General features: G+C 41.1%; 1 protein-coding gene across 2 annotated transcripts in view; it reads left to right on the forward strand.

Annotated features, from left to right (window-relative positions):
• The window catches only part of lrrc47 (leucine rich repeat containing 47), a 13,940-nt gene continuing 544 nt past the window's right edge, over positions 1-13,396 (forward strand). Inside the window, exons 1-9 of one of the 2 annotated variants that reach the window (XM_020923951.2) lie at positions 1-319; positions 2,076-2,366; positions 3,240-3,324; positions 4,345-4,523; positions 5,585-5,794; positions 7,197-7,313; positions 10,214-10,329; positions 11,365-11,467; positions 12,127-12,216. In XM_020923951.2, the coding sequence (XP_020779610.1) occupies positions 32-319; positions 2,076-2,366; positions 3,240-3,324; positions 4,345-4,523; positions 5,585-5,794; positions 7,197-7,313; positions 10,214-10,329; positions 11,365-11,467; positions 12,127-12,216 (1,479 nt within the window). In that variant the 5' untranslated portion in view covers positions 1-31. The remainder of the gene's footprint in view (positions 320-2,075; positions 2,367-3,239; positions 3,325-4,344; positions 4,524-5,584; positions 5,795-7,196; positions 7,314-10,213; positions 10,330-11,364; positions 11,468-12,126; positions 12,217-13,396) is intronic. The other variant, XM_020923952.2, reaches the window with a different exon arrangement.

Consider the following 13,396-nt stretch of genomic DNA (forward strand, 5'->3'; position numbering starts at 1 on the left):
TCAGCAGCTCCTGAGCAGCAGCAGCAGCAGCATGGCCAGTGGAGGAGGAGATGGACACGAATGGCCTGAAATCGAGAAGGCAGCTTCGGAAAAGAGGCGTGAGCTGGTGCTGCAGGGCCCGGCCGTGGACAGGAGGGTGTCCGCCGCGGGGGGACTGTCCTCTGCGGTCTACTCCCTCACTCTACTGAACTACCTGGAGGTGTCCCAGTGTCCCAGCCTCACGCAGCTCCATGAGGACATCCGCCTCCTGATCAACCTGCAGAGCCTGGTGCTGTGCAGGAACAAGCTGGTCTCCGTCCCCCGAGTGGACACTTTGCAGGTAGAGACCTGTCTGCGTGTGCAGGGCAAAGGTCCATAGGGCTGTTAGCTGGTCAGGTTTGGTCTTCATTTCTGATTTAGACTTAGTTTAGACTTTGTTCTACATGGGCTCAGGTCCTGGTTTGATGCACTACTTTTTTTGTTCCCGACTTAGTTTTGGTTCAGTCTTGATTAAACCATTGACGCTTACAGGACAGTCCAGTAGAGCACTTCCTGTTTTACCACATGACATCACAAGGTGGAATAGAGCGCTTTCTGATTGATTAACCATGTGTGAACTAAACAAAACGAAACAAAAACATTGTAACATAAATTAGAAAATAGCTTAATATACACCCTTTAAAGGCGCATTGTGTAACTTTTCTGGTGGACGGTCCAACAAATGCTTTTTCTGTTGAGATGTTATTGGTTTGTCTAGAATGTTTCATGGCATTAAGCTTTTTATCTTCATGGAGACTAAACCAGACCAAGTTTCAAGTCAACTTGGTCTGGTTTAGTATGTACAGGTAACACCTCTCACAGCCATTATTATAGTATTTTCGAGCTATAAAACCACCTTTAAGTGAATGAATGTAAGGTAGAGTTGTTTAATGTCACTCTGTGGAATATTCCAGGCAGAGCAAAGACATATTCACCTGCTTGTTTAGCAGGTGATGGACCCTCCTGTAGAAAAGTTACACAATGCACCTTTAATCTTCCTTAGTTTGGACCTTTTCTAATCCTGAGCTACCCGTTTAGTCCAAGTTAAGTACCTGTTAAATCCAGGTTTACTACTGAACAACAAACAAAAACAAACATCAGTCCACATCCGGACTAAAATGGGCTCAGTTTAGGACTTTATAAACACAAGTGTGAATACAATGCCTGATGTTTGGTTCAGTACTGATTTACTGCTTCTTTGTTTTCGGTTTAGCCCTGATTTAGTTCTGATTCTGATACCCCTGGTACATATGTCCTTTTTCAGTACGTATTCACACTTGCACAGAACATGTTGACACACCACATCAAACGTGCAGTTAAATTTGGACCAGACCAGGACTGGACCAGGACTAAACCAGGACCAAACCAGGACCAAACCAAGTAAGGTATGGGTACTTTTTCTTGGGCATGTAATGCTGAACATACAACCCCACTGTACTCGACACCAAAAACACACTTAAAATATAAAAGGCACTAAAGGCAAACACTGAACAGTATCATTTAGAATACAACATGCAATTACCCTAATACAAGGGAAGCAATATCACTGCTCTAACTTGCTACAAGGACCTAATGGCAAATGTTATTGTGAGTAGGATAACATTATTTTGAATACTTAAACCTGCTGCTTAAACTTGTGGTTTGCTTTACATCAGGGCTAAACTGGGCTCAAACCAGGACAAGTGTGAACGCAGCCTTAGTTGTAATGCCCCATCTTTTCTTTAATAGGCTATTATATTCAAAATGTTATAAAACGTAAATTTTTTTTAAGACAAGGGTATATTGTCATCACAATACCAAGAATACTAACATTTCAAATTTGATTTCAATAATAAGAAATAACCGTATTGATCCTCAATACTAATACCATAATGATAATTACTACTTTCCTTTTTACTAAAGCACACTATTCTTAAACTGTTCATGAAAGATCAAATTTTGTCTAGTTTGATTTTTTTTTTCTTGTATTGGCACTTCTTCAAATCAGTTTCTACTTTCTAAAGTTTCCCAAAGATGTATCATTTGTGTTTCTTTCATTGGTGTGTAACTGTCATCAGGCACTGAAAGTCCTGGACCTGTCTGTGAATGAGCTTGGGTCCTTACCGGAGGGTGTGTGCGGCCTGAAGGAGCTCACCACTCTGAACCTGAGCTGTAACCATCTGGAGACCCTACCTGAGGGACTGAGCCAGTGCCCCAAACTGTCCACTCTCAACGTGTCCAAGAACCGCCTGAGCAGCCTGCCCTCTGACCTGTGCTCTGACAAGCTGGAGCTGCTCAGCACTGTGCTGGCATCAGACAACCTCCTCCAGGAGCTCAGCCCGGAGGTCCACCGGCTGCCTGCCCTCAAGGTCTGCAACTGGGGACTCTTCTGGGAGCTTTAGAGTGAATTGATGCTTTGCAGTGACATCACACTGGGGTGTTCAACATGTATTCCTATGGTGGAATGTTCATCAGTTACTGTGGTGACACAATGTCACACATTAGCAAACACAGTCAAAAAGTTTTAAAACTCAAGAAAAAATAACAAATAGATTTAAACAACACATTTTCACTTGTGATCAATTTGAATTTAGGTGTTTGATTTTCAGCAAAAATGTTGACAGTGAGTAACTGAAAACTTGCTGGCTAATGCTAACTACCTTGTCACTGTAATTTTATGTGAGAGATTTATTTAACAGTACAAAATAATCTCACTCTTTTGGCTCTTTCTGGTCAGATTGGGTTAAAAAAAACAACTGATCTTTGCAGTTTTGCAATAGTATCAAGCAGACCTGTAGCTTATTAGTTCTTTAGTCCTTTAATCTTTAATCGTTTAGTCGGTCGATGGATCACAAGTTGAGTCTGTCTTTATATAAAGTCCCTGTTCTTTTTTTTTGCATAAATAGTAGTTTTTGCTTGAACTCAGGTGTAGTCTTGTGAGTGCAGTTTTGAGAGCTTTTGTTACACTGCCTCACTTTAAACTATTGAATCTACTGGGATTCTATAATGTGCTGATGTGAAAACAGTCTATTACTAGTAATACTGATACTAACTTAAAGCTTGTCACAGGATGAAAACATTTGCACTGAACAGGACTAGGTGAAAGTCAGGAATAGCGATATTAATCATGATGATCACATGTATACTATAGACTTTTCTACTATTTAAAGCAACATTTTTTCCAGAATGTCAGAATGCATTGTGTTTTTGTTCACCAGAAAATATGTTCTATCTCTTCTTAGACCTTGGACCTGTCCAACAACAAGCTGAGTGAGATCCCTCCAGCTCTGAGTGACTGCCCCAAACTCAAGGAGATCAACTTTAAAGGTTCTTATGAATGAGTACACACTATAACCAGGGGTGAAAGAAAACACTTACCGTCCTGTACAGCGTAACCCTAAAAGATTTGGTGGTGGTACGCTGCACCGGAAGGCAGGGAGACAACATGCTGCCGAACCTTACGCACAGAAAAGTAGTCCCACTGGAATCATTAAGTCTAAACTCCACCATAATTGAAACCACTTAATTACATTTATTTCTGTGTTAGACTGTGTATTTTTTTATTATATAATACACTGCCCGTTTTTCCTCAGACCTGTGTGTCCGTAAGGAAGTGTTATGCTCACAGAAATCCCCCATCCCCCAGGTAAGAGAGGGTATAATAGGCACTGAGAATGTAGTCCTCATAGTCCCCCCAAGAGTTCCTTGTTTTGTCTCAGGGCTGTTTTAAAGTCCACATGCGTCAATTGTCTGAAGCAGTTTATCCTGGTGGCTCAATATGGAAAAGTTATTACATGGGTGGATCAAAACATGATCCACCCAGCACTCCTAGAGGAACTGCCTGTCTCCTGAAATCTTCTCTGTGTTTTGGAGATTGTGATGGGAGACAGATTAAATCTCCTTGTAACAGCATGTCCGGATGTGCCATCCTGAAGAAGTGGACAATCTGTGCAGCTTCTGTAGGATTAAAGAACGGCCTCATACTCCCAGTGGTGATGATCACTGTAGCCAAAGCAACACTAATGGAAAACCAACTGATGTACAATTTAAACTGATTAGGCTTTTCATTCTACCCAAATCATATCTTAACCGACTGGGTGTGTGTCCATAATTTAAAAATGTAGGCCTAATAGTACAGGCAAAAGACTACTTTCAGACCTGACTATAACCATGTGCTAGTGATGCTCCCTCATCAAAAGAGTCAAGATTCAGGAGTGTATTTTCATTGTCATACACTACCTGCACTCAGTCATATAACTCACTTAACCATCTAAAAATCTCATCTGAAAATACCAGTGCTGTAGTGTGCAAAAGTAGTTTCTATAAAGCAGAATGGTTTCTTTGCAGGGAACAAACTGCGGGACCGGCGCCTGGAGAAGATGGTGAACGGGTGTCAGACCAAGTCTGTACTGGAGTACCTCAGAGGGAAGGCCCGCGCGGTGCCAGAGGGGGGCAGCAATGGGCCCCGCAACGCAGAGAAGACTAAGAAAGGCCCCCAAAGCAAGAAGAAGGGCCGAGCGCCAGAGGTACACACATGAGATAACCGTGTAGTTTTGATCTCTGTAAACATGTTCTGAACTGCCCCTTTGTGTCAGATGCCCTCCCTGTGTTTCTCACTGTCAAATAGATGACTGTATTATTATTATACTTATTATTTTCTATTCAATAATTTACTTAATGAGAGGCTATTTTACTTCAATTGGACATTAACTGCTAACATAACGTATTTAGATCATCATGTTACTTATTTTTTTAGAAAAATTTGTTCGCTAATAAAACTACTGCACATTGCATCAGGATTGTGAAGTTGTTACTTACAGTTTTATATCATGTTCAGTGATAGGGAGAATATTTTGAACATATATTTAGTTTGCTGAGTACCTGAATTAAAATGTATTTTGTAATGTATTCTGATACATGGTCCAATCAGAGTTACATTTAAATTATTGAGTAAATACGCAACATTAGGCTTATGTTTGTTTCATCATTTGTTCTGCATTTATCACTGATCAAAGAAAGAAAAAAACAAGAGCAGTATTTTTCTCACTTTTGTTTAATTTAATATTTTTGTTTAATCATGTACTGCTATGTATTACGTTTGATTTGAGAAAAGCATTTATATTCTGAATACCACCAAATGAAAAAGTAACTTTACCTGAATATAGTTACTCAAAATTAGTATTGAGAATGTCTTATCAGTACATGTATGCAGTTACTTCTTAACACTGATCATACTTTTGTATATTTGTGGAGAATTGTAGTGTTGGAGCATGGTGATGTGGGCTTGTAATCTGAGCATTGCAGAAAACCTTAGTGTTTAATGTAAAGTGGGTTTGAGAGAGATCACTGGATTACTCAAACATGCATGGATCTAAAACCTCTTTTTGACTAGAGAACAACGCTCCAAAAAATCGATTTTGCATTACAGTATACCCTGTCTTTGTTTCAATTGTGTTTGCTACTATAATTCTTTTATTTATGTTGTATGTTATCCTAATGTTATTTATATGTTTAACCTTTATTTGAACTCTCTAATCAAATGATCTTGTAACATGTACTCTAATCACTACTCGCTGTCAAATGTCAGTGTCCCCTTCCCCAGCCCGAGGAGGTGGACGATGTGGAGGATGTGGCTCAAATGCTGGTGCGTGTGCTGCATGTGTCCTCGGCCCCGCCCGGCCTCACCGTGACCGTCAGCCCCGAGGTCAGGGACGTGCGGCCGTACCTGGTCTGCTGCCTGGTGCGCGGGCTCAACCTCCGCCCCGGCAACGCCCTCAAGAGGTTCCTCATGGCCCAGGTACATCTTGGATGTAATGTGTTTAATGTCAGTTAATTTTTACAACTCTTTATGCACGCCTAGTACAGTTAAATTACCCCAGACAAGTCAGAACCACATGCTTTCACAAAACTTTACAAAGAGGAGTGGGTCTGGAGCTGTATCCTGTCTCCTCAATTTCAGATAGGTGTGATTGACAGGTGGATTAAACCAATCAGAGAGGCATGGGTTGTTCGGGTAAAAGCAAAGATGCCGGTTTGCACTTAAAAATGACATGTAAGGACTGAAAAATGCCAGATGTGTGCGGAATCAACAGAAGCACAGAACTCTTGTTTCTCTCTAAAAGATGTGATCGTTTTAGCTGTGAAAGATCCAGATTTTTGCAGAGGAGACATCTTGTGCATTTCAGAGACATGTGATACAAATGAGCGGCTGTGATTGGACAGGTGTAGAGGGGGCTAAGAGGTGTTCAAGAGTGTCTAGTAATTTAGAACTTTGTAGCTGCTCATGAAAATAGCTGTCATACAAACAAGCACCCTTCTGACATCGATAAAGTTCACCTTATTTATGCTGCTACGATTCAGGGCTAGGGACAAGGAAAGTAACACGAACAAGATGTGATGTAATATAAGTGGCTTTTATAAAGTAAACATAAGTAAGTATAATAACAAAAAGAAGATGTTTTACACAAGATAAATCCAAAAATTCCCAATACAACTAAACAAAGCAAACAAATATTAGGTCAATAACAACCTCTACAGTCACAATACACAAGTTGTAACAGCAAGGGGAGGCAACCAAAGACACGTCTATCATCGAGAGTGGTGAACTGAAACTGACATCCAGCCGCTAGGAGGGACAGGCGCATAGCACTTTTATTGGACGAGGCGATGGGATGTGTAGGAAGGGGATTGGAGGAGCGGGACATCAATCCTCCAACCAGGCACAACGAACATCGGAGCCAGCCCAACAGCGACGGGACCACACGCCACCAATCAGGCGCCAGGTACCACTCGGCATATGCAGATACGGAAGGAACAAGTGGCAAAACAAACGGGGAGCGCTGGGCGAGGCAGACCCGGGCTGCGAGCCGTAACAACGCTGAGCATTAGATTTTCAGTCGTGAGGAGCTGGTTACTTACAACTTATTTGCGCTTCACTTTAACATTGCAGACAAAAGCAATGAAGTAACACAAGGTAGTCCAGCATGAAGTGTTCTACCCATGGGCAAGGCAGGACATTATGTACCATGTTTATGTGTGGCAATTGAACTGCTGCCCTCATATGTGATAGAAATAGTACGACATGCTTAAAACAAAAATCACAAATATCACAAATGCAGTATATTTAGCTCCAAAAGGCCGAGTGCTGACTGGTACACACGCATAAGCAAGTACTTTTGATAAATCTCTTACATTTGTAGAATAAGCTCCATGAAGACGTGTGTGGGAAGAGGACCACTGCTACCATCGCCACTCATGATGTTCGCCTGCTCAAAGGCCCGCTGACCTACGGAGTCAAACCCCCAACCCAGCTAAAGGTAGACCCACACACGCCAGTTTTATTTAATTATAATATTTTTATTTAACCAGGTCAAATAATCAAATCCATATTTTAAATGTAATCCAGCTGGTCTCTATTCTATGCACCCAAACAGCTCCAGTCAAAGATTGTTACAAACTGTTACATCAAACCTATTACCCATAAGTATCCTGTTATAAATAATGTTGGGGTAATGGAGTTTGGGTTGGGGGGGGGGTTATTGCTCTTTATGGAGACGTTATTGCTTTGGCTGGAATGTTCTGTAGTATGGCATTAAATTTAAAACATTTGTTTAGAGTGGACCTATTTTGCAAAATTGACTTTTTAGTTTAGAGCTTTTAACCATGTTATAATAATTTCTTCTCATTAACCCTCTGAAGTTGTATTTGGAGTGATTTGTGCATATTTGAGTCATCACTGTTTATGAAAATTAAAACCGTCTGCTCACTTCTGTGATGTGCAGTTATCCATTGCCCTACAAAGGCAAAAAAACTTTACTCGCCAGAGTCAGAAACTGAGAAAAATGATTTCAAAGTTTCTGTTTTGTCCAGACAAAAGTATAATAGGTAGGGCTCCCAAAATTTGACAGCTAGTTGCTATAATGAAGAAATATTTGATTGTGAAAAATACTGAGCTCAAAATTGATCTTTGACCTTATTTGTCAGTTCCTGTTCTCTGCCTTTGTATCATGAGCCAAAAATAAGGAGTTATACAAAGGCAAAAGACAGACAGTAACTGACATGATCATGATTTTTCTTGATTTTGCCCAGACTTCCATCCATTATAAGAACACCTCACCAAGGTGAATTCATCATGTGTTTGTTTGATATAATGAAGAGGAGCTTTGGATTTCACACAGTTAAACAGTTTGACACACAAGTGATTTTGCAGTATAATGTGTACAGTATGAAGAAATACACCAGATACTTTCACATTAACGGTCAATGAAGTATAATTGAATACAAAGGTTTATTTATTGAATGTGTTCAGACCCTGTGCCAAGGAGGCGACAGGTTGGATTTTAAAATAAAATATAATTAACTAAATCACAAACAAAACAAATTGACGTTAACTCATTTTTGACCAAACATGATGTTACAGCGTTCTGCCTTTGTAGGGCAGCATAGGATGGGCCCACTGCATGCGGCGCTTTGCTGTGATGACGTTTACGCCGATATCAGCTCCCATTGGGCACTGAAATTTTCCAACACAACCCAGCTGGCTTGTTTCTTTTATTTAGTCATTTTAAATCAATATTGTGATTTAAAATGTCCAAATGATAACACAATGTTCTACGGGTGTCATAGATTATAACTTCAGAGCAGACACGAATACAATAGGTATTCTTCAATTAACTGTGTTTTTATTTCTCAGAATTCACTTGGCAAAACACTGTAGGCGACTGTAGACTGTACCCTCGCTTCTCCACAAATCTGACCTGTTACTTGTCCTGGTGGCGTCATCAGTTTGTTTCCATGGAGACAGATGACTTTAATGCCCTTACATTCCAGGTACAAAGCCACAACATCTGCTTGGAGACGAGCAGGTGGTGAACCATACAGTACCTGGTTCACTTAAAACAGGGATGGACAATTATTTTTTCAATGGCGCTACATTAGAAACAGAAAATATTGTCAACACCAAAATGTTTAAATCAGTTCTGCATAATATTAATTGTATTTCTTTATAAAAAGCAGTAAATAGCATTGTTTTAAGGAGCTGCTCAGACTGGTAAGAGTTTATGTTATGACGAAGCAATGAAAAAGTGAGGTTGTGTTGATGTGTTTCTGTTGTATCTTTGCAAAAGGAAAAAACAGCCACAGAGGCACAGAGATCGTTCTGCAGTACATTTAATGATGCTACAGCATGGATTCAAAACATCAGGGTGACACACAGGCAAAAAATATCAGAGAGTCTACAAGCGTCCAGCAGTTTCTGAGAGTCTGAGGGTCTGAGAGTCTAACCAAAGCTTTCATATTGTCCAATTATAAATGAGATTGTTGTTCACTGTTGCCTCTAAAGTAAAAGCAATGCAGCTTTAGTCCATGCATCAGGTAAATTTATAAAATATATTTATTTTGTAATTCCAAATTAACTTAAAGGCGTTGGACAGTCAATCAAAGAGCTGTATGTGCCCCGGGAGCTGTATGGTGCCCAGGTCGGACTTAAAGGGACAGTTCGGAATTTTGAACATAGGGCTTCATTTCCCATTGAGCCAGAGTACTGAGGATATGCGGACACACTTTTTGAAATATTCCATCCAGTCCTTGTATTTGCAGAGGTCGCTGGTGCTAGGCTAGTGCAAGTCAAAGGCCACTGTTATCCTGCCACTAAAAACAGTTTTACCCACTCCCCAAAACACCCGAAGCAAATCTATTATTACTCCAGATTATCGATGTAAATGTGTGTGTCGATAGAATAATTTTAGAAGTAAAACCAACCTTGCATTTGAAGGATTTATGTGTGAGCAGTGAGTTGTACTTAGAAAGCTCAGCAGCGGCGGACTGATATATGAGAAAATAGTCTCTCAACATGTGACAATTCATGCAATGCAAGGTTCTTTTTATTTTAAACATTATTCTATTCTAACACAGACATTTACGCACATGGACAGTCTGGCGTAATAGTAGATTTGCCTCGAGTGTTTTGTGGAGTGGGTAAAACTGTTTTTAGTGGCAGGATAACAGTGGCCTTTGACTTGCACTAGCCTAGCATCAACAACCGAGCATCCAAGGACTGGATGGGTTATTTCAAAAAGTGTGTCCGCATATCCTCAGTACTCTGGCTCAATGGGAAATGAGACCCTATGTCCAAAATTCTGAACTGTACCTTTAAAACAAAGTAGAATGCAAAAAAACTCCAGTAGTGCAGGTTTCATGTAGTTTGTGTGTGTCCCAGATCACAGCACTGGGGCGGAAGGAGATGAGCGCCGTGGAGCTCATCAGACACCTGCACCTGGAGGCAGAGGAGCTCAGGAAGCAGAAGAAGAGGCAGAACGTCACAGGCCTCCACAAGTCAGTCCCACCAACCTGCTGCATGTTCTACCACTGTCAGTCCCACCAACCTGCTGCATGTTCTACTACTGTCAGTCCCACCAACCTGCTGCATGTTCTACTACTGTCAGTCCCACCAACCTGCTGCATGTTCTACTGCTGTCAGTCCCACCAACCTGCTGCATGTTCTACTGCTGTCATCTCCCACCAACCTGCTGCATGTTCTACTACTGTCAGTCCCACCAACCTGCTGCATGTTCTACTACTGTCAGTCCCAACAACTTGCTGCATGTTCTACTACTGTCAGTCCCACCAACCTGCTGCATGTTCTACTGCTGTCATCTCCCACCAACCTGCTGCATGTTTTACCACTGTCAGTCTCCCACCAACCTGCTGCATGTTCTACTACTGTCAGTCCCACCAACCTGCTGCATGTTCTACTCCTGTCAGTCCCACAAACCTGCTGCATGTTCTACTACTGTCAGTCCCACCAACCTGCTGCATGTTCTACTCCTGTCAGTCCCACAAACTTGCTGCATGTTCTACTGCTGTCATCTCCCACCAACCTGCTGCATGTTTTACCACTGTCAGTCCCACAAATCTGCTGCATGTTCTACTCCTGTCAGTCCCACAAACCTGCTGCATGTTCTACTACTCTCATCTCCCACCAACCTGCTCCATGTTATACTACTGTCATCTCACACTAACCTGCTGCATGTTCTACTAGTGTCAGTCCCACGCTCAGCTGTTGCTTGAAAAAAAAAAACAGAAGTGAGCAGCTGCTGTCTCCCTGCTGTGTCCTCGGTGTAGCTGCGTGGTGTGAACACAAGAGGGCGGTGCTGGACAGGCTTCTCGATGCAATGCAGTTTTCTGTTAGTTGTGGAGTTTCTTAAATCAGTTAAATGAAGTTACTCTAAAATAACTAAAAATGTACTGTTTCAGCCAACACTGATCCATGCTGCATTATTATACAGTTTGGGTTGTTCCGGTTTAAGTGGGTCTAGATCTCTGCAGTTTAAAGGGAAAGTGGACTAACCGTTTGACCGTGTGACCCAGGTACCTGCAGCTCCTGGACGGGAAACCTCTGTACCCCTGTCTGATGGACGCTGAGGGGAGGGTGGTGTCCTTCCCCCCCATCACCAACAGCGAGCACACCAAGGTGAGACAGTCCCTCCCCCTTCACTCTCCCCTTTAGTCCTCCAGACCCTCACCCCTCACTCATGACCTCTCTCTGTCCTAAACACACTCAGATCAAACTAACCATTGTAATGTAGATGTATTCTTAATTACAAAAATATTGGACATGATGACAAAGCTGTTGATTTGGTGTTTTGGTCATTATGATTATCCAATTGGAAAGCAGAATGAGCCTCACATCATCTGCAGCTGCTCTCTGCACCTAAACCTTAAGTATAGCTTTTTTTGTTATGATGAAGTCCTAGCCAGTAAAGGATAAGTAATAATTTGGGCATTTCAAATACTGAAAGTATTTCTGTGAGTATAGTTCCTTCCACCTCATAAAATGTGGTAATTAGGTTTGCTTGACCCAGCTAACTTCCAGCTAAGCTTTATAATGATCCTTCCTCCTGTCCACAGTTCAGGTACAGACATCTCCATTACTAAACAAAGATCCTGTTTCATTTAAAAAAATATAGTTTTTCTTTTTTTCCCCTATAGCTACAAGATGCTGTCATTTGTTAAAATAACAAATAACTATTAGCACTGGTGTTTCAGACCAACTTCTGCCAGGTTCTTCATGCTGATGGAGGGCACAGTATTTGAGAGAGTCTGAAGTTTCTATCATTTTGCATTGTCCAGATCAGTAAGACGACGTCAGAGCTGTTTGTGGAGGTGACCAGTGCCACCAGTCTGCAGACCTGTAAAGATGTCATGGACGCTCTCATTCTGGTACGTTGTGTTTTTCTGCTAAAAACAATAGAATAGGTGTAGTAGCTCTTATGGCTCTGCACATGTGTACCACACAATAATGCACATTTCAACTGGAATATTGATATAAAACTTAAAAAGAAACAAGTCCACTGACTTGTGCATTAGAAAACTTTGGTGTCCAATAGGAGCACAATCATTTGAGCAATGATGTCTTGAATACAAGAGAATAAAGATGACTCAAACATGCATGAATCAGTTCAAATACAACGTCAGAGGGTCAATGAGAAGGAAACAACTGTGTAACATGGTTAAAAGCTCTGGAAAGTTCTATTTGCTGAATAAACCTGCTTTAACATGGTAATGTTATTTGCCTGTTTGTTTTGTTTGATACTTTTGTTTGTTCCTGTTACACATTTCTCAAATTAGTTTATAATGTCTAATATAGTTAAAGTTGCACTATGAAACTTTTCTGGTGGGGGGTCCACCACCTGCTTGTTTCCAAGGAGATGTTTTTGCTTTACCTGGAATGTTCAGCAGTATGGCAATAAACCTGTAAACTTCAGGTGCCATCAGGAAGTGTCAGATCTGTGCAGCAGTGACACAGTAAAACTGGGTGTTTTCAAGGTATTTTTGAGTAATAAAAAAAACTGCACTGACATAAATGACAGAAACATTTAATGTCAGACGGTGGAACCTTCCAGCCAAAGCAATAACACAAAGTTACACATTGGATGGATTGATATCATTCATGTTTGTATAATCGTGTGGTAGAGGCTTGAGCGCTGGGTTCACCTACCCCTCATCCTCACCCACTTTTTCATGTTTACTTGCACTTATTGAAAAAGTTCAGACTCCATTGGTCCACAGTAAAGACACGTAAAATGATTATCTGCTGCTTATAATGAAATTGACTATGCAGAGACAAGGCTGATCAATTCTGCAGTTTTTAGTAAAGATACCCTCCTTAAGTTTATTTAATTACTTTTTACCAGTAGATGGCAGTAGATTTATCACCTGACCCCTCTTCCCGTTCCTTGCCTGGCCTTTGTTCAGGTTCACCTGTGCTCTTTTCTATTCTGTCAGGTCAAAGCTGGCACACTGTTATACAGCAGTAACATAGATGGCATCTAGTGGTGATATGTGAGAATATAACAGGCTTGGCCAGTCTGATTACAGATGGTAGTTTTAAGCCTTTTAG

This window comes from Boleophthalmus pectinirostris, unplaced genomic scaffold (genome assembly GCF_026225935.1).
Source record: "Boleophthalmus pectinirostris isolate CB_2022bp ecotype Guang Dong unplaced genomic scaffold, ASM2622593v1 HiC_scaffold_8, whole genome shotgun sequence".
Classification (NCBI taxonomy): Eukaryota; Metazoa; Chordata; class Actinopteri; order Gobiiformes; family Gobiidae; genus Boleophthalmus; species Boleophthalmus pectinirostris.